This window comes from Myotis yumanensis, unplaced genomic scaffold, assembly GCF_028538775.1.
Source record: "Myotis yumanensis isolate MYYU_CA2020_CCGP unplaced genomic scaffold, mMyoYum1.0.hap1 SCAF_3, whole genome shotgun sequence".
Classification (NCBI taxonomy): Eukaryota; Metazoa; Chordata; class Mammalia; order Chiroptera; family Vespertilionidae; genus Myotis; species Myotis yumanensis.
The window spans coordinates 165,043,142-165,069,876 of NW_027223754.1; the positions used below are offsets into that span (position 1 = coordinate 165,043,142).

Consider the following 26,735-nt stretch of genomic DNA (forward strand, 5'->3'; position numbering starts at 1 on the left):
ATGGCGGCGTCCACGGAACAGAACCTAGGAGGCGTAGAGGAGGCCAAGGTGGAAGAGGAGCCGCGAGTTCTGGAACCCGGGGCCGCCCCGTTCGGAAATTTCCCTCATTATTCCCGCTTCCACTCCCCAGAGCAACGGCTCCGCCTCCTGCCTCCGGAGCTGCTTAGCCGGCTCTTCCCTCCGGGTCCCGAGAAGAAGCCGATTCTGGGGCTGGACGTGGGGTGTAACTCCGGGGTGAGTGACAGGGGAGGGGAGGGGTCGGCAGTCCAGCGGTTGGCTGCCTCCGTGTCGGCTGGGGTGCTGGCCTGGGCGTGGCGTCACACTTTTCCCAAAACGCGCTTAAAGGCACAGACGCCTCGTTCATCTACTCCGTGTGCTCCTAGCTGCCCTCCCAGGCCCCCCTCCATCTGTCTTAGGAATCTCGGGCGGAATTTTTCTCAACTACGTTCCGAATTCTCGCGTCCCCGCCTCCGCGTGCGCCACCTCGAGGCCAGACTCCGGGTGGGAAGGGCCACGTGTCGGGGCTTCTGGCGCCTGCCTTCTGTCCAGCGTGGGGGGCGACTTGGCTGGGAGCGGGGCGGGGGGGGGGGGGGGGGGGGGAGCTTCCGGAGACCTCCGTTTGGAAGCGTGGGGTTGGGATTTGTTTACCGGGAGAGATGAGCCAGGGGTGACAGAATCGTGCCTGGATCTAAGATTCTTGCGCCTTGCGGTGCAGAACGGAACCTGGAGTCAAGTTGATATTTATATTAGAAGCACTGGGTTTACAAAGTACAGTGTAGACTGGAGGATCGAGAAGCAAAAATACAGCATCCTCCTGAAGGCAGGCATCGCCACGTTTTCTTACCGAAACGTATTCTTCGGTGTATAATGGTTATAGTTAAACCACATGCAAAATAGCGAAGTGTCTCTGACACCAAATGCTTCAAAAAGTTAATGCCCTCACTCCACCTCCAGGAGTGGGAGAGGGTGGGGAGAATTTTATTGTGTTGCTGGTCGTCGTCAAGAAGAGATTTTGGTGGAAGGGTGAAGGCTATAGAGACACAACTGATAAAGGAGAGGGGGCCATTTGCATACAGACTCAAAGCTGGAATGAGCAAATGGGTGGCCGTGTGTCCCCTGCAAATATTTCTCCACTGTGATGATAGAGGAAGTCACGGGGGAAATCAATGGAAAAGAGACTCGGTTTAAGGCTTGGGGTTTCATGAAAGGCTTTGGTAAGCCACGGGGGATTTTAAAGTTGACAGGTGCATATGTACACATTACAGGCAAGGACATAGTTGCAGTTAAGGGGGGTAGGAGTTCCCAAACCTGGTTGTACATTTAGGGAGCAAGTCTCTACTGACCTTAAATCCTCCTTTTCCCCTAAACAGTGGCAACTGCTATAATGTCTTGGGAATACATCCTATGTATATACAAGTATAAATATCTCCTCTCCTTTAGAGTTACAAATAATAGACACTAATTTGCACCTTGTTTTTTTTTCTTTCTTATTGAATTGATTGGGGTAACATTGGTTAATAAAATTATATAGGATTCAGATGTACAATTCTATAATACATCATTTGTATGTTGTATTGCACCTGGCTTTTCATTTAATAATTTGAAGGTCAATCATATGTCACTTCATTCTTTTCAGCAGCTTCATAATATTTTATTGTGCAGATGTGCCATAATTTATGGGGTGCTTTGTTTAAATTTTAAAACTCCTAGCCCCCGTTCTAGATCTACCGAGCCAGGATCTCGGGATATTAAGCCCTTGAGTCTGTATTTTCTTTTTTAAACTTCCAGGGGACTCTAGGACTGGGAATCGAGGATGGAGAGAATGAAGAGATATGGTGGAGGAGGGACTGACGTGACAAAATGACTGGTCAGACATGGGGCACACCCAAGATCAGATAGGAGGAGGGAGACAGGGAAGAAGTAAATAGATGGGGAGGAAATCAAGTAGCATAAGATAGAACCTTCCTACTCAGAGTGTGTTCCTTGAACTACAGCATCAGCATGACTTAGAAGCTTATTAGAAATAATCTCAGCCCCAACCCCAGTTTGCTAACCCAGTTTATATTTTAACAAGATCCCTAAGTGATGTGTATGCACATTGAAGAGTGAGAAGCCTGGTAGAAGAAAGAATCTAATGTAGCCTAATTTGCTGTGTGACATTGGACAAGTAAAGTCACTAGCCTCTGAACCATAATTTTTAAAATACAGGTGTTTTGTGTGTGTTTTTGTGAACTACACCACACATAGAGAAAAGTGCATAAGACATAAATCTACACTTATGAATTATTATGAAGCAAACACCTTTATGACTACTTTCCAGAACAAGAATAAAGTATTTTCAGTAGCCCACAAGTCCCCCAATATGTCTTTTCTTATTCATAACCCCCTCTCTCTACCCAGAGGTAAAAACTAGTCTGGCTTTTATTGTTTCTTTATACCTTACTATTTTTGTGTCCCTAAACAATGAAGTTTAATTTTATCCATTTTTAAACTTCAAATAAATGGGAGCTTACTGTGTATTTTATTCTATGCCTTGCTCTTTTACTCAGTATTATATATTTGTGAGAGTCATTCATATTGCTGCACTTAGCTAAATTCCTTCATTTTCAACTGCTATTAGTATTCCATCTTAATGACTACATCACATTTTTTTATCCATGCACTATTATAAGACATCTGATTTGTTTCCAGCCATGCTTTCTTCACTTGCACAAAAGGCATAAATATTTCCTCACAGGATTGTTGCAAAGAGCAAATGAGGTCATGAATAGGAAAATGCCTTGAAAAAAATGTATAGAACAACACATTTGTTAGTAATAATGGTTATAGAAGTCAAAGTTAGAGAAAGGGATAGTGACTTGTTTAAGAGTAAAAAAAAAAAGTGCTAAGAAGGTGAAAATCAACAATCATTGAAGAAGGAGGTCAGCAATGACTTTTGGGAGTGATGGAGGCAGAAGCAAAATAAATCTCAGAAGAGGTGGTGAAGCATAGGACCAGTAGTGAAATTGAAACTGTAGAGTGAAGGCTAGATGAGGACTTTTGGGATCCACTTTCCTAATCACAGGTTTGAGAAGCAGGTTTTTATAAGATGGTGTTTGCTCTATTCCTCATCTTCCTGGTAAGAACATCAGTGATGCCCCTAGAGCCCTTTCCTCCTCCCTGAAGTCTGAGATACCCAAAAGAAAATAAAACAAAAAGATCGGGAGTTTACCAGCATATTAAGCTGGAAAATACTGCTGCATTTTTTCCTGCATCTATTATGCTGTAACTTTCAATCATACTATCCAATCTGCGTTCAGTCAGGAAAGCATACAGATGATTCATTACAGCCTCTCACCCCTGGATGGCGCTCAGAGTATGCTTTGTGGAAAACTACAGACAACCTCCTTAGGTTACTCACACCCTCTAAAGCAGTGGTTCTCAACCTTCCTAATGCTGCGACCCTTTAATACAGTTCCTCATGTGGTGGTGACCCCCAACCATAAAATTATTTTCGTTGCTACTTCATAACTGTAATTTTGCTGCTGTTATGAATCGTAATGTAAATATCTGATACGCAGGATGTATTTTCATTGTTACAAATTGAACATAATTAAAGCATAGTGATTAATCACAAAAACAATATGTAATTATATACGTGTTTTCCGATGGGCTTAGGCGACCCCTGTGAAAGGGTTGTTCGACCCCCAAAGGGGTCGCGACCCACAGGTTGAGAACCGCTGCTCTAAAACCAGGAGTAGGTGGCAGTCTCAAGAGATAAGAGGACAAAATTTTAAAAAGAGAAAGAACTCATGGACAAGTGTGGCGATTGTGGGGGGAGGAAGGGGTAGCAGAGGGTATGGAGGGATAACTGGTGATGGGGGAAATATTAAAAAGATAAGAGTTTAGATATCTGTAATACTGTCAACAATAAATAAAAAAGGTAAGTTTCTCTTCTGTTCACTGGTTGGAAGCTGCAATGACAAAGCTCTTTTGGATTCCTCTAGGATCTAAGTGTGGCTCTGTACAAACACTTCCTTTTCCTACGTGATGGGGAGACCCACTCAGATGCCTCAAGAGAACTCCGTCTCCTCTGCTGCGACATAGATCCAGTCCTGGTGGAGCGAGCTAAAAAAGAATGCCTTTTTCCTGATGCCTTGACTTTTATTACCCTGGACTTCATGAATCAAAGGAGCCGGAAAGTTCTCTTGAGCTCTTTCTTAGGCCAGTTTGGACGCTCAGTGTTTGACATTGGCTTCTGCATGTCCATAACCATGTGGATTCATCTGAACCATGGGGACCGTGGCCTATGGGAGTTTCTGGCTCACCTCTCCTCCCTCTGCCACTACCTCCTTGTGGAGCCACAGCCCTGGAAATGTTATCGGGCAGCTGCAAGGCGTCTTCGAAAGTTGGGCCTCCATGATTTTGACCACTTCCATTCCCTTGCCATCCGAGGTGATATGGCCAGTCAGATTGTGCAGATCTTGACCCAGGACCACGGCATGGAATTAGTATGCTGCTTTGGCAATACCAGCTGGGACCGAAGCCTTCTGCTCTTCAGGGCAAAACAAACCACAGAGACTCATCCAATTCCTGAATTACTGATAGAAGGAAAAGAAGGGAACAGGTTAAGATCCTGGAGATAGTAAGATGAGAGGGTGAGAAGACCAGGAAAGAGATACTGAAAGGCTTTTATTCTGAGAATTAAGTCCACTCTCCTTAACAGGCTGCTTCAAAACCTGGCAGAAGCTTTTAGCAAAATGTCCAAGATGCCATTGAAAAACTCAGTATCTGTTCCCCATTGTTCAGGATGATTCTGAAGGAGAATGCATCTGTGGAGCAGTGAGCTGGGCTGACTGGCCTAGAGAAAATGATCCTGTTTCTGGGATATGGAAGGAGCTGTTTTTGGTGGTTATTTATAAAAACCAGGCTAGCCTTAGAATGTATCAGTTCCCTGGGCCCCTTGATTCTGATCTGGCTTCTTAATGACTTAACTCATCCTTCAGGCAAAACCTCACTATACAATTTGAAAAAAGAGTCACTGGCCTGGCTAAAAGTGAGCATAAGTAGGAAAAACATCTTATCTTCCAGAGCAGGTCTTAATCTCCAACATGACCAGGCTACAGATACTAGGCAAGATGCATTGGCTGACATTTAAAAGATATTTAAAAGATTTATTTATGGAGGGGGAGATAGAAGTGAATAAACAGAAGGAGACTTGACTTTGGTTGGTGAACATACAATCCTATATAATAAAAGCCTAATATGCAAATTGCCCCCACGGGCAGGAGTTCCACCAACCAGGAGTTAGATGTGCGCTGACCACCAGCGGGTGCTGGCAGCAGGTGGTAGTGGAGTCACTGCCCGTCCGGATGGGCCCCGACAAGAGCAGGACTGCAATGGGATGGTGGAGCAGATGAGCGGGTGGTGCCAAGCCAAGGTGGGTACAAAGGGAGGCCCTGGCCGGTGGCAGTGGCAGGCAGCTGAGAGAAGGGAGGCCCCAGCCAGCAGCTGCTAGGAACCCTATCAGTGCACAATTTCGTGCACTGGGAGTGTGTGTGTGTGTGTGTGTGTGTGTGTGTGTGTGTGTAAATAAAAAGCCTAAGCGACTGGCCAACTGGCCGGTAGCTATAACATGCACTGACCACCAGGGGGCAGACGCTCAACACAGGAGCGGAAACCACAGGCATGGAAACATGGAACAGACTTATAAATTTCAAGGAGGAGGGAGGGCGGGAAGAGATTAACCAAAGATCTTGTATGCATACTAGAAGCCCAGTGCACGAAGGTCCCTCGGCCTGGCCTGTGGGGATCAGGCCGAAACCAGCTCTCCAACATCCCCCAAGGGGTCCCAGATTGCAAGAGGGCACAGGCCAGGCTGAGGGACCCCACCAGTGCATGGCACCAGGCCTGTAGTACAATATACAGATGATGTATTATAGAATTGTACACCTGAAACGTATGTGATTTTTATTAACCAATGTCACCCAATAAATTAATAAATACATAAATTAAATATTTAAATTATGAACCCAAAATCCAACTGGTATAAATGAAATGAATGAAGTGAGGTTGTATATAATATAAAAAATAAGTGATGAGTACAGTTGGGAATACCCTGTGAATCTGGGGTAGATAAGAAACTTCTGCTTTTACCCACTCTCTCCAGGAAGATTTCAGCTCAAGAAGAAACTTTATCTAAGCTCAGAACAGAAAACAAGCCAGTGAATAAGTTAATTCAGGACTTTTTTGTCAGCATCCACTGCCAAAGCACACCAGTATGGAGGTGGGAATATATGCAGAGAAGCATGTGTAAAATGCAGTCTACAATTGGATGACTACACCTTAAGTGCTGTGGGATAGTGCTGCTGATGTTTGTTAGGTTTTGATTTTTAAAACACCCATCAATTGAATCCAAGGGAAAGTGGAAGATGGAAAAAGATTTGTTTGGTGAAGAGAAGATAGAAAAACAAAACATACCTAGCTAAGAAGGGAGATTGCATTAATGAGCTTCAAAATTTCTAAGATATTATTATTTTTTTGAATTTAAGTTAAAGAAGAGCAGGGAACAAGAGAGTCTGAACCATCAGTTTGACGTAGGACCTATTGACTGAGAAGTTAGGTAAAAGCTCCTGCTAAGGAAGCGGAGGCCACTGCTGTCCCTACACAACAAGAGGGTGGAACTAAAACCATTTAGAAAAAGCAATTTTCTATTTTCAGCTAATTGTGTTGGTTTGTGCCATTTCCAATCTCAATTAGATTCCAGTACTATTTTTCAATCTTTTTATATTGCTGTTCCTGGTCACTTTTATCCTAGTGACTTCAGACTTCTACCCTTCTACAGGCTCCTGACTCTATCCCTGCTCCATTAATCTAAGCAAATAGTTTAACCACCAACTAACGTCATTCTTGTTTGTTGTGTCAGGAAGTCTTTTCTTAACCTTAGTATTGAACTTCTTCCTCTTGCCTCCTTTTCACTTCTAAACTTACCCAGTAATTACCAAATAATCTCTGCCTAAATTCTTGATCCCAACCTGTACTACTTCTCCCGAATTATGCTTTGTAGAGGATCCCTTTGGTGTTCCTTGGCCTTATTGACTCCTTCCTGTCCACCTACCAACATATTCAATTCTCTCTCATCTTCAAAACCACCAGTTTTTCCTGTGTCTTATATCCTCCCCAAACTTATGCAAGCTTTTCTTCCATATCATCACCACCCAAATGTGAGCAAGTTCTTTGAAACAACAGACCCCACAGCCTCTGCTCCCTCACTTCCCATTCATCAATAACCACCTGAATACCAAATCTGTAGCCTCTTTCAGTCTTCCTCCTGGGCAGTGACACCAGTGAACAATATTGACCCCTTCTTCTTGAACCTCTTGGTTTCTCCACCATACTTTCCTCCCTTTATTCTCTTCTTTCTCTTAGTTTTTCACTACCCCTTAGGCATTTGGTTCAACTTTTAATTTGCACTTTTACTTGTGAGTCCAGGATTCATCTTCAAAAACATAGTGATTCAGGTCTGGAATGGGACTTAGGAATCTTTTTGGTTTGTTTTGCTTTTTGCATTTTTTTAAATTGTGGTACAATATACATATTTACCATTTTAACCATTTTAACTATTTTTAAGTGCACAATTCCATGGCATTAAATACATTCACAATGAGGAATCTCTTTTAACAAGCATCCCAGATGATTCTGATGTAAGCAGAGACCACAGTTAGGATTCTATCCTGTTGTCTTCATATTTTTCCTGTGTGAGTTCCTCCACTCCCATTCCTTTAACACTTACCTATATGGTAATAACCTCCAAATATATTGGTAGCCCCACCTCCACAGTTCCAGATGAAGGTTTTTCCTGTTATGTAGTCATATCCCCCAGATATTTCAAAGACATTGCAAATTCAACATATCCCAAATACAAACTCATTCCCCTCATTTAAACCTAATCCTGTCTCAATGGTGACATCCTCCATTGCTCAAGCTACAAAGTTCAGTTGACTCTCCTCATTAATACTCCCTACATTGAAATGGTCACAAAGTGCAACAAATTCTGCCAATAACATGTAAGTCCCATTTATTCCATCCATGTGGTTGACACCAACCTGGGTTTCTGTCATGTACCCTCCAATCCAGCCCCAGCCCCTGTCCTGCTGCCAGTGTTCTTTCTCTTAAAAACCTTCAGTGACCTAGTCTTGTCCTTTATGCAGTGCCTAAACTTACGTTGTTTAATACAGTAAGTGCTTGTTATTTAAGTTAATTATTGATGTTTTGGGAGGTCAAGACTAAATATAAAAATCTGGAAGTCATTCATATAGAGTGATTAAGATTTAATTAGTAGTAAATTACTAAAATAAGTGGATATGATAGGAGGGGACTATGTCCTAGGGCTGAGGGCTGAAATAGGAAGAACTAAGAGAGGTCTGGTTGGAAATCAGAAAAAAAGCTAATAATAGAATACCATATGCTAGACAACATAAATTGTAATCCTTGAAATGACCCTATGATGTAGGTACTATTATCCCCATTTTATAGATAGGGAACCTGAAACACAAAGGTTAAGTGACTTTCCTAAGGTCACACTAGGTGTGTGGAAGAGTTGGGCTTTGAACATTGGTTATATTGTTGCAGAATCTTGGCCTTGGCTGTTAGGCCTTGAGATGTCACAGAAATCAAGATTGAGAAGAGACTCTGAAGAGCCAGGATGAAAGAGCAAGGGCTTTGGAGTTACTGTGCTTCTTCAAGTTATGTGTTCAGACCTGGGAATGAGGCCCAGCCAGTATGGTTCAGAGGTTGAGCATTGACCTATGAACCAGGAGGTCACGGTTCCATTCCCAGTCAGGGCACATACCCAGCTTGTGAGCTCCATCCCTAGTAGGGGGCAGGCAGGAGGCAGCTGATCAATGTTTCTGTCTCTCTCCCTCTTCCTTCCTCTCTCTAAAATCAACAAGAACATTTTTTTTAAAAAAAGAATATACACCTGAGTAATAAAGTAATTCTGAAAGTGAAAAAGAATAGCAGAAAAGCATATTTAGTCATATCGAAACATCAGCCAAAAGGTTAAAATAATGCATTGCTGGGAGTGGGAAATGAAGCAAATAACTGCTTCTATATTATTGGATTTTTAAAAATATATTTTTATTGATTTTATTTTTTTTTTAAATGTTGGATATATTTTTATTGATTTCAGAGAGGGGGAGAGAGAGAGAAACATCAGTGATGAGAGAGAATCATTGATCGGCTATCTCCTGCACACCCCACACTGGGGATCGAGCCTGAAACCTGGGCATGTGCCCTGACCAGGAATCGAACTATGACCTCTTGCTTCATAGGGCAACACTCAACCACTGAGCCACACTGGCCTGGCATTATTTGACTTTTTTAACCATATGCACACAATGCTTTTTTAAAATAACATTTAAAATAATTTTTAAAAATAAAATTAAGCAGTATCTTTAAAATAACTCTCATTCCCCATTACCCCACCTACCTATCTAACTTTTACTTCACAGCATATCCAAAATTATTGAAAAAGTTTTAAATAATTGTATTTATTCCTTATATTACATATCTTTCTCACCCCTTCAAAATCTGGTTTTGCTAGTAACTAGTGACATGTGGCTAAAGTCAGTGTAATGTCTCAGTCCTGATCCAGTTTGACATCAGCAATATCAGGGCACCATTTGGTCTTTTTGTGGAAACCTCTTGGGCTCTAGTGACAGCACTCGCCCAGTTTTCTTCCTCCTCCTTTGGAGACCCCTCTCTGATATTACTGGTCCTTGGGGTTCTGTTCCAGTCCCTCTTCTCTCCTTGCATAATTTCCTCCTTCCATGGTTTCAATTACCACCTATGTTTTGATGACTCAAAAATCTCTTATCTGTCCGTAGTCCAGATCTCTCTCCTGAGCTTCAGAATTATTTATCCAACAGCATTACTAGTATACATCGTGCTTCCCAGCCCTTCCACATCATAGCAACCCAGCATAACTGAGACTGCTCTCTGTCAGAGGAAGCTCATGCTGCCTTCAGAGTTGAGAAGATCAATATGCAACACATCTGTAACCTCTTCTTGAGGCATAACAGTTGGGAAGCTCTGACCTGTTGGGTAGACATTTCCATCTGCATGTCCCCCAGGTTTTTCAATATCAGCATGTTTGAAAGTGAGCATATCGTCTCCCAAACCTGCTCTTTTTTTGGCGGTGGTTTTTTGTTTGTTTTTAAGATTTTAGCATTTACAATCAATGAACACACAAATAAGTGGAGCAGCAGATTGATGCTTCTCTCTCTCTCCCCCATCTCCCTACCTCTCCCCCTACCTCTCTCTAAAATCCTATCTAATAAAAGGGTAATATGCAAATTAACTGTCACTCCATCACAAAGATGGTGGCACCCAGTCCTCTCAGCCCCGCTGGAGTCCTGGGGGGGCAGCTGCTGAGAGCGAGCAGTGTGAGCAGCCTGGCGGAGGGCCTCTGGGCAGTGGGCACAGAGCAGCGGGGGTGGGGGGGTGGGGGGGAGGACACTTGCATCATCGCCCCGGCGACGAGGCAAGCATTCCACGCCCAGCTGCAGATCGGCCTCTGGACCACGGAGAGCCTCTGGGTAGCGGTCATGAAGCGGTCAGGCTCCGCAGAGAGCTACTGGCGCACAGATTCGTGCGCAGGGCTACTAGTCAATCAATAAAAAAACGAGTTTATCATTTATTATAATCTTATTCCCTGATGAAACCTCTGGTGTCTTTTATTTCAGTGAATGGCCTACCATCTGCAAGTTACCCAGTGTTGGCTTAGTTCTCTGTTTCCCTCCACTTCCCATCCCAAGACTTGCTGACTCTACGTTTATTATATATTTTTAGCAATTTCTATTTATTATGCTTTAAAAGAAGAAGGGTTATCAATTCAACAATAAAAACTGAGCAATATTCTGGAGAAGTCCGAAAATCATAGAAAAGTCAAAATGATGAGTTGTAAACAGGGCACCACAAACTTAAAGAGTAAGGCTATTTTAAGTAAGGATAGAATGAAAATATGTTTTAGCCAATTTTAATTTATGAAATAAAGTCCCTTTAACATTAGAAGGTGGTTCAAATAATTTAGAAATCAATGAAGGAATCGTGAACTATGAGAATAAATGTCAAATTTTTGAGAGAAAGATACCTTTAGGAATTTTTTACAATGTTTTATTCCAGTAGGAATTAGCTTTTTTCCATCTTGATGAAGTGCCTCCAACCTCTCTCTGGGTTTCTCCTGTAATAGAAACTCTGGGTCTTTTTTCTAATTTCCAGTTATGTTCCTCATTTCCACCTGACGCCTCATTATAATTGACCTTTATGGTCCAAATATTTTTATCAACACACTGTTCAGAATGACTTGGGTATTCTTAAAGATTAAGGCTTTCTCTACAGCTCTCCTATTTTCTTTCTGAGCTCTCACCAGAACCACCCTTAATGGTATATTCATGGCAATGTAGATTTATTTCTAGCATGTAGTTCAAAACTTTTCCAGCTTCTACCCATTACCCAGTTCCAAAGTCACTCCCACATTTTTAGACATTTGTCTACTTCTTGGTACCAGTTTCTGCCTTAGTCCATTCAGCCTGCTATAAATATTGTCTTCTAGGTGGCTTATAAATATTTCTTACAGTTCTAGAGGCTGAGAAGGCCAAGAACAAGACAACAGCATGGTTCCATTCTAGTGAGAGCCCTCTTCCTGGTTCACAGCCAGCATGTCCTTGCCATGTCCTCACATGGGAAAGAGCTGCTTATTGCTTGAAGTCATCTTTTGTTTATCACCACTATCTCTTTCCTAGTCCAGAGCATATTTCTCATTTTCCCCCTCAATTACCATGAAAAAAATTCTGTCTAATCTCCCTGACTTCAATCTTACTCTCTCTGTTCTCTACACTGCAACCACAGTGATTTTTCTAAAATGGAATTCTGGTTATCCCACCCTCCTGCTTAAAACCATTCAAAGGCTCTCCTTTGCTTTTAGGATGAAGTATGATCTTCCATTGCTTACCTTTTCAGTTTCTTAACCCTTTGCACTCCGCTGTCCCCTCTCAGGGGACATCGGAATTCTAGCATATCACTCGGATGTCCCCTCTCAGGGGACATTGCAGTTTATTAGTGATTACAGGGAATTGAGTTATTTCAACGCAACTTTTTGAGACATGCATGTTTCCCTGAAGTTTTATCTTGAAATGGCACAAGAAATTAAATCAAAATATCGTAAAATTACTAAGATATATACAAGAAATGTCAGCGGGTTTTGTGTCGGATTAAACAATAAACTACATATTCCCGATGTGGGACAAAGAAAACGGGACTGCATTGTGTGTTCTAACAGGAAAACACCTGGTGGCAGGTGTCAAACCACTTATTACTGTCAAACATGCACTAATCAGCCTGCAATGCATATTGGGGAGCGTTACAAAACTTATCATACTGTACAAAATTATAAACAATAAAATATTGGTTTTTTTGCAAATATACATTCCTCGATGTCACCCAATTCATATAAGTCCAATATCATTATAATACGTTACTTGGTTCCAAAATTATACTAAATAATACGAGGGTCTGTAAATGCACGTTTCCGCCGCAAAGTAGTGTCGAGTAGCTGGTAGCCAATGTCCAGAATGGTTCGGAGTGCAAAGGGTTAATTTATCATACCTCATCTAGTGCATAGTACCTAGCATATAGTACAGTGATGGTGAACCTTTTGAGCTCGGCATGTTAGCATTTTGAAAAACCCTAACTTAACTCTGGTGCCGTGTCACATATAGAAATTTTTTGATATTGGCAACCATAGTAAGACAAAGACTTATATTTTTGATATTTATTTTATATATTTAAATGCCATTTAACAAAGAAAAATCAACCGCCGTAACCGGTTTGGCTCAGTGGATAGAGCATCGGCCTGCAGACTGAAAGGTCCCAGGTTCGATTCAGGTCAAGGGCATGTACCTTGGTTGCGGGCACATCCCCAGTAGGAGATGTGCAGGAGGCAGCTGATCGATGTTTCTCTCTCATCGATGTTTATAACTCTCTATCCCTCTCCTTTCCTCTCTGTAAAAAATCAATAAAATATATTTTAAAAAATAAAAATAAATAAATGTTTGAGAGGCCAGTTACCATCTGACCATCTCAAGAATTCTAAGATGGGGTGAGTTACAGCCAGTGTAATACAGTGGCCAAATAGTTCCCATGCCAGACTGAGGAAAGAAGATGCTCCAGCACTGAATGAATGACCACATGGCATTGAAGCAGAAGATCCCAAAGTCCTGAGGTGAGCGGTGAAGGGGGTGGGTTTCTGAGATGCCATCTACCAGTCAGTCATCAGCACTGTATGCACAGACCACACCACCAAACTGATTTGTTTGCAACAGCTCGCAGCAACTAGAGGCCTACGAAGCCTAGCTTGTTTTGTAACAGACAACTCAAAGAACAATATATGGTATATAATAGTTCAAAACTAACTTTGGAACTTCTGTATATTTTTAATAATTTAAGTGAATACTACCATTGAGAATGAAAGTGTTTTAAGCCTCATCAAATACAGAAAACTATGGAGCAATGTTAGATATCATTCTTTCACCTCCTGTCAATGAGGAGGAAGGTTTGTGAAGCATAGAGAATCTGCCAAAATCTAAATGCCTAAACTTTCAAGTGTGCAAGAGCCTTTCAAGTAAGGCAGATACTTACTTGCTCTGACAAGTGTAGATGTTCTGGCTGTGTTTATTAAACAATGGTAAACTTCTGAATGAAAAGTAAAACATCATTTAGATGGTCTGTCTGCTTTCCAAAATTTAGTTATTTGGAAACATCCAGAAATATTTAGATATATCTGACAGACAAGGTTTATCTACCCCATGGCTTTGGAATGCAACAGATACATGGAGTTTTATGGGATATGTAAGCCTTTTGAGGAAAGAATCATGTCTAATTTTTGTTGTAAACCAAGGACTCTCCCACAGATCCCTATTCAATAAATGCTAGGTGATTGAATGAATAAGAATCAATTAATGCTTCTGGATTCCAAAGGTGCTGCTATCTATTACCAAGAAATAAGGTGAGCCCAGGTTGCTGGCTCTAACCCTGGTGAGGGGCATGCAAGAGGCAACCAATCGATGTTTCTCTTTCACATTGATTTTCTCTCTTCCTCACTCTTTTAAAAAAAAATCAAAAACATTTTTTAAAAAGAAAATTTTAAAAGGTGAGAGAAATGAAAATATGCTCACAAAAATATTTGAAAAAGAATATTTATAGCAGCCTTATTCATAATAGGCCCCAACTGGAAATACCCAAATATCTATCAGCTGGAGAATGGATAAACAAATTGTGTTATAATTCATACAGTAGACTATTACTCAGCAATAAAAAGGAATACACTACACAGAGATGGATCAAGAAAACACTATGCTAAATAATATAGTTGCAGTTCTGGCTGGTGTGGTTCAATTGGTTGAGCATCATACCTTGCTCCAAAAGGTCGCCAGTTTGATTCCCAGTCAGGCCACATACCCAGGTTGCAGGTTGGCACATACAGGAGGCAACTGATCGATGTTTCTCTAGCACATCAATGTTTCTCCCGCTCTCTTTTTCTCTCTCCCTTTTTCCCTTTCTCTCTCTCTCTGAAGTCAATAAAAACGTACTTTAAAAAGTACATACTATATGATTCCACTTTTAAAAAATCCAAGAACAAATAAAACTAAAGTGATAGAATTCAGGGTTTGCAGGGGTGGGTGGTGGTAAGTGCAGAGTAATCAACTATAAAGGGGCATGAGGGAACTTTCTGGAGTAATGGTTCAGTATCTTATTTGGGGAGTTACATAGGTATATATTACTGTTGAAATTCACAAAACGGAGCACCTAAGATCTATATTAGTATACTTAATTGTATGTTAAGGATAAACCAATGAAATAATTTTAAAGCAAAGGTGAAAGAGCTGGTATAGGTAACCATCATGGCATCTTTTAGGGTCCAATAATAACTGCCCTCAGGCATTTGAAAAAGTCAAGCTACCTCTAATGCTCAAGAACTCACCATGACTTATCACGTGCTATCAAATCTATATCCTCGTCTGATCTCCATACAAAACCTCCTCCATGAACTTCTCCCACTTCCCACCCTACCAAGGTAATTGCTCACTATCTCCCACATAGATAATTTGCTCTTTCTTATCTGAGTCTCCTTTATGTCCTTACCCTAAATCTTACACAAAATTTTTCTCTACCCTTCAAGTCCCATTTTATTTGTGTGTGTGTGTGTGTGTTTTAATCCTCATCCAAAGATAATTTTCCCATTGATTTTTAGAGAGGGAGAGACAGAAACGTTGTGAGATTGGTTGCCTCCTGCACGCACCCCGAATGCTGCCAGTGATTGAGCCTGCAACCAATGTACATGCCCTTGACCAGAATCAAACCATGATCCCTTCAGCCCTCCGGCTGATGCTCGATCCACTGAGCCAAACTGGCTAATGCCAAATCCCATTTTAAATTACAGAGCCTCCTTCACAGAGGAACTCTAGATTAATCCTAGTCAGTCTGAGCACCATATGTTCCCTTGACTTTTATGTTCCTTTGACTACTAACATGATGCTTTAATGCATCCCACAACCGAAGCAATTGAAATAAAATGGACAGAGACTGTGGCTAGGGATCCCTTTTTATTTCCTTGCAGGACCCAGTTCAGAACCTGCATATTCAGGCCAGTCAGTACAATGCAGATTATGAAGATTATATGGGATCCAGATGAGGGCAAATAGTTTATCTAAGGACCAATGAGAATGGGAGCAAAGGGAGCTCTGAGGTCAAGAGCCAAAGTGAGCTGTTTGCTTTTCCTCTTTTAAGCTCGAGGTTAGTTAGTTCAATAGGGAAGGGACTCATCCCCACTGAGATAGCAAGTAGCCGAGAACCAGGTTTTATGCTTTTTCTGCTCAGCCTTCCCTCCTAAACCAGTGAGGAAACGGGCCAGCAAAGCTCTGAGAGGAGTGGAGTCTGTTCCCGGCGTCAATTTTCCTTATTACTGGGAGGACCCCATCCCAATGGAAGAAAAGAGACGGGAGTATTTAAGGCCAAGGAGGCAGTCAAGCCTCTTCCCTTAGATTTACTCCTAACACGTATGCAGGAAGGCAAATTACAAACCCCAACGCTCACAACCACATATACACGTGCACGCCCAGCCCCACGGAAGCAGACGCGCATGTCTGTGGGTCCGCGCGCACCCACTTAGTTTTCTGTGCTATAGATGCTCCCCTATTTCACCCCAGTTCGACCCAGCCTGGCGTCCCCTGTCCCCGCACAGAGGAGGTTTTACCAGGCCCACCCGGCCCGGCCCCGGGAAAGTGTTTCTGTACAGCGGGGGAGGGGCAGTCCTTCCCTCCCGGGCGGAAGCGGCGCGCGCCGCCGGGGCAGACTTCGCTCTTGTCCTGGGAACATCTGGAGGAGCTGGGAGGGGCGTGCACCCAGGGTGAGCGCGGATTGGCTGCGCGGGAGGCGGGAGGCGGGATCTGGGAGAGGGGCGGAGTTCCCTAGCCCCTTTAAAGCCTTGACATCAAGAGGCGGACCCAGCAACCCCCCTTCTCAGCCCCTCGCCCCCGATCCTTGGTCATGGACCCGGCGTATCCGGCCTGCCCTGGTCCAGCTCAACACCTGATTTCGGTGAGTTCTGGCCTCCTTGGGACTTAAAGGCGGCGAGTGGTGGGGTCTGTAAGCCACGGGCTGGGGGTGAGAGGCATGAAGGGTAAGGCGCTCGCGGCAGCCTTGGTTCAGAGCGGGCAGCGCGGCTTCCAGCCCGGACCTCGCTGTCTGCCTCTCCCTCCCGCCGCACTCTCCCCAGGGGTCGGGTTGGGACTCTGTCCACCCCCACCCCACCCCCTTCAGCCCCCCGCGCCATCCTCGCGCACACTCCGTGGCCCCGGAAGGGAAACTTTCGGAAGAGGGGGATGTTCCGGGGGCGGTCTCCCTCCTTCTTTGAAAGCACTGACCTTGTCCCAGCTGCGCACCCCACCCACCCGCATCCCACCGTCCGGGTGCCCCTTAGCGGTGCCGGGTGGTTGCGGCGGGGGAGGCTCTTCCCAAAGCGCAGGCGCGGAGACGAGCCGCGGGCTCCTCTGTACACTTCGCAGTTCCTGTGGCCTGGGGCGGCAGGGCGTGGAGGAGCGGGGAGAGGCGGAGAGATCAGGGCCTCGGGGACCGACCCTTCGTGGCTTCGAGGGGAGGCAGATCGGAGGAGGGCAGCCCGATGGGCTGAACACTAAAGAGAGGCCGAGGGAGGGAGAAGGGCTGGGCAGGGAATGGGGCCAGGGCAGCGCCTGCAGAAAAGACTCTGGTCCTGGCTGCGGTGTCAGAAGAATGCCGAGAACGCCCGACACTCCCCTGGCCTAGCCCGACCGGGAAGGCGGTTGTCCGAACCTCAGCCCCCCTTAAGGAATCTCCTTATCCTTATCCCAGGTGGACCCAGGATAAGGATACAGCCCTGGCAATGTCCCAAGGGCACAGGGGCACCGAACCTCCCACAGGCCTAGTTGTTCAGGTGTGTCAGCGCTATCCACCCAGCCTGTCCAGCTGCTACTTTTTGGTGCCCGCCTTTCTAAGGAACCAGGGGTCTTGGGCTGATGAATTCCCTCTCTGGCTATAAAGGCAATTCCTCTTATTCCTGTTCTGTCTCCCAGAGGTCTTCCTGCCTAAGCACAATTGTCGCCAGAGGTCATGGTTGGAAACATATGCCTGGGACAGAGATAGTCCTGAGGGACACTAAAGAGGGGGTCAGTGTCTAGCCATTCTGTGGTTAGTACTTGTGGGGATGATGGATCTATCCCAGTTGCCTGTTGCAGACCCTCTTGCAAGACATGCCAGCTGGCTCTGAGACCCCTTGTCTGGCAAAAAGGGCGACACAAAATTCACGTTCATATTGGCCCCTTTGTTTCCCTAAGAACAACCTGGGTTATTGTGCTTCCTACCTCAGAGGGACACAAATATTCCTCTCTCGGGAGATTCCCACAAGGTTCAACTTTGTTTTCAAAGTCTATGGTCTGTGTCTTAGGTGGCATCAGCCCTCATGTATGAGGTGGCATGGGCCCTCCATCATGTTTCGTGGCCTGAGCTGCAGGGAACAAGGCTTTTCCACAATAGGCAGGTGAAAACCAATATACATGAGGACCGAGCTGTTGTTGCTGTGGACTGGGCCAGAAGTTTTGGTCCCTGCACTTAGCCTGCTGTATGACCTTGGCCAAGACAGTTTGTCTCCTGGGCCAGTTTACCCCGTCTATAAAATTCAGCAGTTGGGCTGGAAGGCTCTAACAGTCCCTTCCACTTGTGGTACCGTGTGGTTCCACTGATGAGTGATTCCGGAGGGGAGAAAGGTCCTCCGGTAGGGTGGCCCATTTGGAGAGGTAGGTGTTAGGTGATGTTCTAAATCTCATGATTACTTGGGATTAGAACCTTGGGAGGAGAGGAGTAGACTACCTTATCCTACCTAAGAGTAGTCCTTGTCCTTCTCACCCCTGGTGTCTTGGGCTATGAACTGCTGCTGGGGTTTGGCCCACCCATCAAGGCCTCTGGTAAGACATCCTGGCGGGCCAGCCTTTGAGTTGGGCCTATGGGGAGGGGTTGAGAAAGGAGGAGGCCGCCAAAGGCCAGCAAAGTAAGCAGATTCCCAGGAGACAGTTTGCATCTCAGTTGTTGGGACTTGTTTTAGGATCTGGGCCAGAGCACAGCACACTCATCTGCCCTCTTATGGGAAGAAGACAAGGAGGGCCCACTGTTGTTGCCCATTCCACTCCCTGCCCTACTCCCCTCACCTCTGCACTCACACCCCCAACTCCCAGGCAAGGGGCTGAGGACTCTCCCCTGCTGCCCGCACCCAGCCCAGCCAGCCTCCCAGGCCCTGCCATGCCAGCCCACTTTTCCCAGCCTCCTTCCCTCTGGGTTGAAGGCTTTCTCAGGAGTCAGGCTCCCCAGGTTGGGACTTGCTCTGTAGCCCAAGAGCCAAAGGCCTTCGCTTTTTCCTTGTTTGTTTTCATCCTTGCTCTCCCAGGTGCTGAGTGGGATGTCGGAGAGTTAGAGAGGCCATGGGTTGGTTGGATGCCGGCAGATTCTCCTGCCAATATTGTCCTTCCCTCTGCTAACCTCCTTGGGCCCTGCTTCCCATGGGAGTGAAACTGCAGCAGGGGGTGTTTAGTTAGACCCCCAAGGAAGCCTTTCTCACTGCTAGGAGCCCCTGGACGGGAGAACTGAAGCTCCCAGGGAGGTCAGTTTCCCAGAAAGTGGGTGATGGCGGAGTCCCCGTCAGAGTGAAGGATGCAGCTGTTGCTAGGCAGAGGCTGCTGTTCCTTCTGGGGTGTGGCTGACGCTGGCAAGCTAGAGACCTCTTCAGAAGCAGGAAGAGAAAGGACCCTGATTTAGTAGCTGAAGGGTCCTGGGCCCTACCAGCCATGGGTCACCAGAACTGTGTCTCTCAGAACAAATGCTGCTTCCTGGCCCTGTTTCCCCTGGCTCCTCCCCCAGTTCACCACTGTCTGCTGTAACAGTCCTAACCCGAACCTGGCAGGCTCCTCCAGCCCCAGCCAAGCTGCACTAGAGGACTGATTGGATTTTCTACACTCAAAGTTTGGGATTTCTGATTGAACATGCAAATTTATGTAAAGTAACCTGAAATGTGCCACTACATCAAAGCAACATAGAATCATAGACAGGAAGGAATCCTAGAGACAGTGGTAATGCCCTCGTGTTAAAAATGGGGAAACTGGAGTCCAGAGGGAAAAGTGATTCATACAGTGATGAGTGTCAGGCAGGGCTCCTGACTCTGGTCAAGTGTTTTCCATGGTCCCATTCTGCCTTAGTTTCTCGTGCATGAGGAGGCCTGGCTGAATTTAAAGCAGAGAAGGTAGTTCTTGAAGATGAGATTATAGAGAGCTGGGCCCTAGGAGGCGCAGGGTATTATTTCAGGAAACTTCCAAGGGCTCTGGTCAGCTGTCTAATATGTGAAAGTAAACAATTTTAAGTCCCTCCCAGCATCACGCTTAATACTTTTCCCCTGGCTCTGCCCTGGAAGGTTAGAGGACAAGGTCATTGGTTGCTACCTGGCTTGGCCCTTATGGTTTCTCTGGAGCTGAGTTGCATCTGTTCCTAGCATCTCTCCCTAGCATCTCTCGCAGGACCAGGCACATATAGACTGTGGATAGACCTTTACAGGCAATGTCTTATCCTTACCTTCTCATTTGAGTCCCTGCTGCTTCCCTGTGTGGCCACCCTGGGAAAAGGTCTTCGGTGTTCTATGACTCTTTGCCCACCCTTCCCTGCTCTCTTGGAGGGCATAGGCCAGCTGGGCCTCCTCTGCAGTTTTCTGCAACATGATCAGCCCAAACAGACCTTGCTATAGGAAGGATCTCATTATTGTAAAATCAGTGCCAAAACAGAAGGAGGCTGAGGATATGGGCTTTGGTTCCCAAGAAGCAGTCTCCCCACTTCTGATGGGTTCTTGGTCTGATCCGCCTACCCAGCTTCAGGATGCGCCCCGCTCCCACTTATGGACTGTACCTGTGGCATGCGGTTATTTGGAGGGCTAAGCCCCCACTTACCCTGTGGTTTCTGCTCGAGTTGCAGAGATGCTTCAAGCAGCTGTCAGGCTGCTTTGCAGAACTTGGGAAGAGTGGGTGGGTGTATGCACTCAAGATCAGAGGCCCTGGTCCCAGACAGGGCTACCACCAAGCCCTGCTTCACCTGGGGAGGGGCTTGGGACACACACTGGGGTCTTCCCTCACCTCCTCAAACCCAGATCTGGCTGACTCTGGAAGGAGTGCCCTTATCTTCAGTATCCTCTCAAAACACAACAGATATGGAGCTGGCACCTTCGTTTCTTCGCTGCCCAGTGGCCTTGGCACTTGCATCCTTAGCTCTGTTTGAGGGGAAATCCTTCTCCCTGAGCCTCAGTTTCCCAGCCTGTGCTGATGGATTAATAACACATCATCTTTGGGGTGTGGCACCTGCTCGATAATTACCGTTTTCCCAGCTCTGGGAGTTACAAGATGAAAGAGTCCTGAGGAGGCCAGGCTGTTATTAAGGTGAATTATCATTGCTGTTATTACTGATTTCTAAAAATCCAGCAGCCACTGAGAAGAGCCCAATCAGGCACAGCTCCCTGAACCTTATGCTGGTCCTTGAGCTCTGGGAATTCTTCAGTCCTCAGTAAGCTTTTTTTTTTTTTTTTTTAAGTATAGCTAATTTTATTTAATTTATTTTTTAAATATATTTTATTGATTTTTTACAGAGAGGAAGGGAGAGGGATAGAGTCAGAAACATCGATCAGGTGCCTCCTGCACACTCCCTACTGGGGATGTGCCTGCAACCAAGGTACATGCCCTTGACCGGAATCGAACCTGGGACCCTTCAGTCTGCAGGCCGATGCTTTATCCACTGAGCCAAACCGGCTAGGGCAAGTATAGCTAATTTTAAAGGAGAGACACCCCATTCTGCTGCTCATGCTGTGCCTGCAGGGCTTGGGTATTAGGTGCTGCTTGGGGCATTGGTCTGCAGTTCTCAAATTATCCCTCCCTGAAGACCCTCTGGATAGAGGAATAATGAGGCTTTTCCTAGACAGGACTGTGAGGGTCCCTGGAACTCCTGGGGCGTGGCTCTGGGCTTCTCAGCAACTGCAGTTCCCAGAGGCTGATTCACTTCACCCCCCCAGCTGGCTTGATGTGGGGGCTGTAATTGGCCCTTTTGTGTGAGGATCTGTTGAGACACCCTCAGAACCTGCCCGCAACAGCCCTAGGCCTCTCCAGGAGTCACTTACCCCACTCTATCCCTACCTGCCCCAAACTCTCACCTTGCCCAGCCTCCCACCTCTGCCTCTGACCTTGGCCAGACCCTATTAGCCCCCTTCCCAAGAATCTACGATGAACTCTTATCCAGGCTGAAGTGGCCCTGATCAGCTTGTGAATAATTTGGTGTTACCACCCACACCACAGTCTGGGGGTGGGAGGGCCTCTCCCCTAGCCCAAGGAGCGATTTCTGGGAAGAAAGGGAGCGGAAACACTGGCATCCCTTGGCCAGAATCCCCTACTCATTTGGCCAGATCTCCTTACCCCTCCTGTTTCAGGGGCTTGGTTCGTACTTTCTAATAGGGGAAGTGAGAGTAGGTGGCCCCAGCTGGGAGGGGCTTTAGAAATCACTTGGTCATGTGGTTATTCCTTCTAACATTTTTTAAAACTTTTTTTTTAGTATGCTTTTATTGATTTTAGAGGGATAGAGGAAGGCAGAGGGAGAGAGAAACATCAATGGTTGATGAGAAAGAACCATCCATTGGCTGCCTCCTGCACACCCCCTACTAGGGATTGAGCCTGAAACCCAGGCATGTGCCCTGACCAGGAATTGAACCAGTGACCTCTCTGTGCGTGGGATGATGCTCAACCAACTGAGCCACACTGGCCAGGGCCCTTCTTACATTTTTTAAAGTTTTATACTTTATTTTTTCACTAGATTTTTAAAAAAATGTATTTATATTGATTTCAGAGAGAACGGGAGGGGGAGAGAGAGATAGAAACATCAGTGATGAGAGAGAATCATTGATTGGCTGCCTCCTGCATGCCCCCTACTGGGGATCGAGCCCACAACCCAGGCATGTGTCCTTGACTGGAATCGAACCCAGAACCCTTCAGTCCACAGGCCGACGCTCTATCCACTGAGCCAAACCAGCTAAGGTTCACTAGATTTTTTTTTAACCCAGTCTAAAAATCAAATTGAAAAAAAGCCACACATTGAGAAATCTTGCTCCCATCTCCACTCCCTTCTCCCTCCATAATAATAAGAGAATCACTTATTAGTTTCTTACATCCCTCAAGAGTATCTTTACACAAAAACAAATACAAATATGTATCCTTTTCCCCCTTACCCAAAAGATAGATCTTCCTCTGTCGCCTTACCTGTTGGCAATATCTAGGTGTGCATAGATTTTTCCTGGCACCTGTGTCAGCTTCTGACCTTTACCACTTACCCGAGGGTCTCCCCGTCGGCCCCAGGCCATGAGTAGTGTTCATTCATCTTCGGATACTGAATTTGATTCAGATGCCAGGGTTAGGCCAAAACCAGCCTCTGAGGAATTCTCAAGCAGTGGTCAGCACATTCACCCAGCCAGCCCTTAACTATGTGATAGGTGCTATGCTAGACTCCGGGGGTTCAATGGTCATCAAAAAGCCCGCATTAATCAAATAATTAAACAGTCATAGAATGACATCTGTGATAAAGGCTGCAAAGAAAGGACATATACTGTAAGAGTGAGTAATCAGACCTGGCCCATCTTAGGGGTGGGGTTGTGGAGCAGGGCTGGAGTCTGGGGCCAGGACTGTAGATGTGATACCATGGACCCAGAAAGCTGGGTTTCTCAACTTGACTTCAGTGGCTTCTCTTCTCTCTCCTCCCTGATTCTGTGCCCCTTGAGTTTTATTGTGTCCAAGACATAAAACCTTCTTCTCCGCCAGATGGTGATGATAATGCCTCCTTCCCACCCCCACTCCTACTTTCTCTTTCCCCAGCCCTGGGACTTCAGCCTCCTGAAGTTGGAGCCTTCTTTTTCACTGTAGGCTGAGGGGAAGTTGGGGGGTGTTTGCTTCTTACTTCCTCTGTAGACAGCACCTCACTTCCTGTCCCTGGCGCTAGAAGAAGGCTAAAGCTCTTGGCTTTGCTGTCCCTTCCTCTCCACAACCCCACCCCTGCTTTCCTGGGAAGCCTGTAGGCCCTGTAGGAGGAAGGCAACATCAAAGCCAATGGCTTCTCCCTAAGGCCCGGCTGAGTTCCTCACTCTCACCCCACAACCCCTCACGAGGAAACCTGTCTTTTCAGCTACAGTTCCTCTCCAGACATGATCTCATCCTTTTCTTCTATGCCCCGTAAGGAGAGAGGAGTCAGAGAGGTCACCCCATTTTACAGATAGGAAAACTGAGTCCTAGGGGGTTTCTAGGCTTCACATGGGGTCATGCAGTATGAGCAAGCCAGAACTGGAATCCAGGAAGCCTGTTCCCGTTTGTGGGCACAAACAATAGCAGAGCCAGCGGAGGCTTGTGGGCGAACTAGAGCTACTTTCTCCTCCCAGAGCAGAGCTAGCAGCTGAGGAGGTCACCTCTGGGCTCTGGCCAAATAGTGCCACTAAGTCAGCCCTGGAGCTTCCTAGACACAGCGGTGCTGAGCCAGCCACAGCCTGTTCCCTTTGAAGAAAGAGATCTCTTCCCACCCACCCCCACCTTCCCTCTGAGATTCCACAGTCTGTTCCATGCTTCTATGTCTCTGGATCTATTTTGTTCATTAGTTTATTTTGTTCATTAGATTCCACATATGAGTATGATCATGTGATACTTGCCTTTCTCTGACTGGCTTATTTCACTTAGCATAGTATTCTCCCGGTCCCTCCATGCTGTCTCAAAGGCTGCATAGTATTCCATGGTGTAAATGTACCACAACTACTTTTTTATCCACTCTTCTCCTCATAGGCACTTGGGCTATTTCCAGATCTTAGCTATTGTAAATTGTGCTGCTATGAACATAGGGGTGCATACATTCTTTCTGATTGTTTTTTGGGGGGCCTCTTAGGATATATTCCTAGAAGTGGGATCACTGGGTCAAATGGCAGTTCTTATTTAATTTTTGAGAAAGCTCTCCATACTGTTTTCCATAGTGGCTGCCAGTCTGCATTCCCAGCAGCAGTGTACTAAGGTTCCCTTTTCTCCACATCCTTGCCAGCACTTGTCATTTGTTGATGGTGTGAGGTGATACCTCATTGTTGTGTTATTTTTTAAAAAATATTTTAATTGATTTTAGAGAGGAAGGGAGAGGAAGATAGAAACATCAGTGAGGAGAGAGAATTATTGATCGGCTGCCTCCTGCATGCCCCCCCACTGGGGATTGAGCCCACAACCAGGGAATGTGCCCCGACCAGGATGGAACCATGGCCTCTTGGTTCGTGGGTTGACGCTCAACCACTGAGCCATGCCAGCCAGGCTAAGTTGTATGAGTTCCTTATATATTTTGGATATTAACCCTTTATCAGATGTATCATTGCCAAATATATCCTCCCATACAGAGCCCTCCCTTTTCATTTTGTTGATGTTTTCTTTTGCTGTGCAGAAACTTTTTATTTTGATGTAGTCCCATTTGTTTATTTTCTCCTTAGTTTCCTTTGCCCTAGGAGAAGTATCCGTAAACATAATGCTACGAGAAATGTCTGAGATTTTGCTGCCTATGGTTTCTTCCAGGGTTTTTATGGTTTCACAACTTACATTTAAGTCTTTTATTCATTTTGAGTTTATTCTTCTGTATGGTGTAAGTTGGTGGTCTAGTTTCATTATTTTTGCATGTATCTGTCCAATTTTCCTAGCACCACTTATTGAAGAGACTGTCTTGAATCCACTGTATGTCCTTGCCTCCTTTGTCAAATATTAATTGAGTATAATGTCTAGCATTGATTTCTGAGGTCTCTGTTCTGTTCCACTGATCTATATGCCTGTGCTTATGCCAATACCAGGCTGTTTTGATTACAGTAGCTTTGTAGTATAACTTGACATCTGGTTGTGTGATTCCTCCAACTTTGTTCTTCTTTCTCAAGATTGCTACAACTATTTGGGGTCTTTTTTGGTTCCATATAAATTTTTAGAGTATTTGTTCTAAGTCTGTGAACTATGCCATTGGTATTTTAATAGGGATTGCATTGAATCTGTAGAGTGCTTTGGGTAGTATGGACATTTTAATGATGTTAATTCTACCTATCCATGAACACGATATATTCTTCCACTTGTTTATATCTTCCTCTATCTCTTTTTTCAATGTCCTGTAGTTTTACAAGTACAATTCTTTTATTTCTTTAGTTAAGTTTATTCCTAAGTATCTTAATTTTTTTGTTGCAGTGGTAAATGGGATTGTTTGTTTAGTTTCTCTTTCTGAGAATTCATTACTGGTATATAAAAAAGCCATCAATTTCTGGGTGTTAATTTTGTATCCTGCTGCATTACTGAATTCCTTTATTAACTCTAGTAGGTTTTTTGGTGGAATCTAGATTTTCTATGTACAATATCATGTCATCCTATCTAATAAAGAGGGAATATGCTAATTGACCCTCAGACCATTGCAAAGATGGCACCCACAGCCAATAAGGAGGGAATATGCTATGTTCATCAGGAATATTGGCCTGTAGTCCTCTTTATTTGTAGTGTCTTTATCTGGTTTTGGAACTAGGATAATGCTGGCCTCATAAAAAGAGCTTGAAAGTGTTCTTTCCTCTTGGATTTTTTGGAGTAGTTTGAGGAGGATAGGTGTTATTTCTTTGAAGATTTGGTAAAACTCTCCTGTGAAGCTCTCTAGACCAGGGCATTTGTTTGCTGGGAGTTTTTTGATTACTGCTTCTATTTTATCAGTTGTTATTGGCCTATTTAGGTTTTCTGATTCTTCCTGATTCAATTTTGGGAGATCATATGTTTTTAGGAATTCGTCCATTTCCTCCCCATTGTCCAGTTTGTTGGCATATAGTTGTTCATAGTATTTTCTTATAATCCTTTGTATTTCTGTTGTGTCAGTTATTACTTCACCTCTTTTGTTTCTGATTTTATTTATTTGGGTCCTCTCTCTTTGTTTCTTGATGAGTCTGGCTAACAGTTCATCAATCTTGTTTATCTTTTCAAAGAATCAACTCTTGGTTTCATTGTTTTTTTTAAGCCTCTATGTCATTTATTTCTGCTCTAATCTTTATTATTTCCTCCCTTCTACTTACTCTGGGC

General features: G+C 44.9%; 2 protein-coding genes across 3 annotated transcripts in view; both read left to right on the plus strand.

The window, feature by feature from the left end:
* On the plus strand, positions 1-5,567 carry BCDIN3D (BCDIN3 domain containing RNA methyltransferase). Its single transcript, XM_070410272.1, has 2 exons — positions 1-234; positions 3,987-5,567. The coding sequence occupies exons 1-2, from the start codon at positions 1-3 to the stop codon at positions 4,623-4,625; spliced, it is 873 nt and encodes a 290-aa protein (XP_070266373.1). The 3' UTR covers positions 4,626-5,567.
* A 10,963-nt stretch (positions 5,568-16,530) lies between these two features.
* NCKAP5L (NCK associated protein 5 like) overlaps positions 16,531-26,735 on the plus strand; it is a 34,584-nt gene continuing 24,379 nt past the window's right edge. For both annotated transcript variants that reach the window (XM_070410273.1, XM_070410274.1), the window contains exon 1: positions 16,531-16,635. The gene's annotated coding sequence lies outside the window, so the exon portion shown is untranslated. The remainder of the gene's footprint in view (positions 16,636-26,735) is intronic.

Excerpts from the sequence above, each read along its gene's own strand:
- BCDIN3D (XM_070410272.1), top strand. The coding sequence starts at position 1 with ATGGCGGCGTCCACGGAACAGAACCTAGGAGGCGTAGAGGAGGCCAAG. Across the intron at positions 235-3,986 it reads ACGTGGGGTGTAACTCCGGG|GATCTAAGTGTGGCTCTGTA; the intron begins GTGAGTGACAGG and ends GGATTCCTCTAG.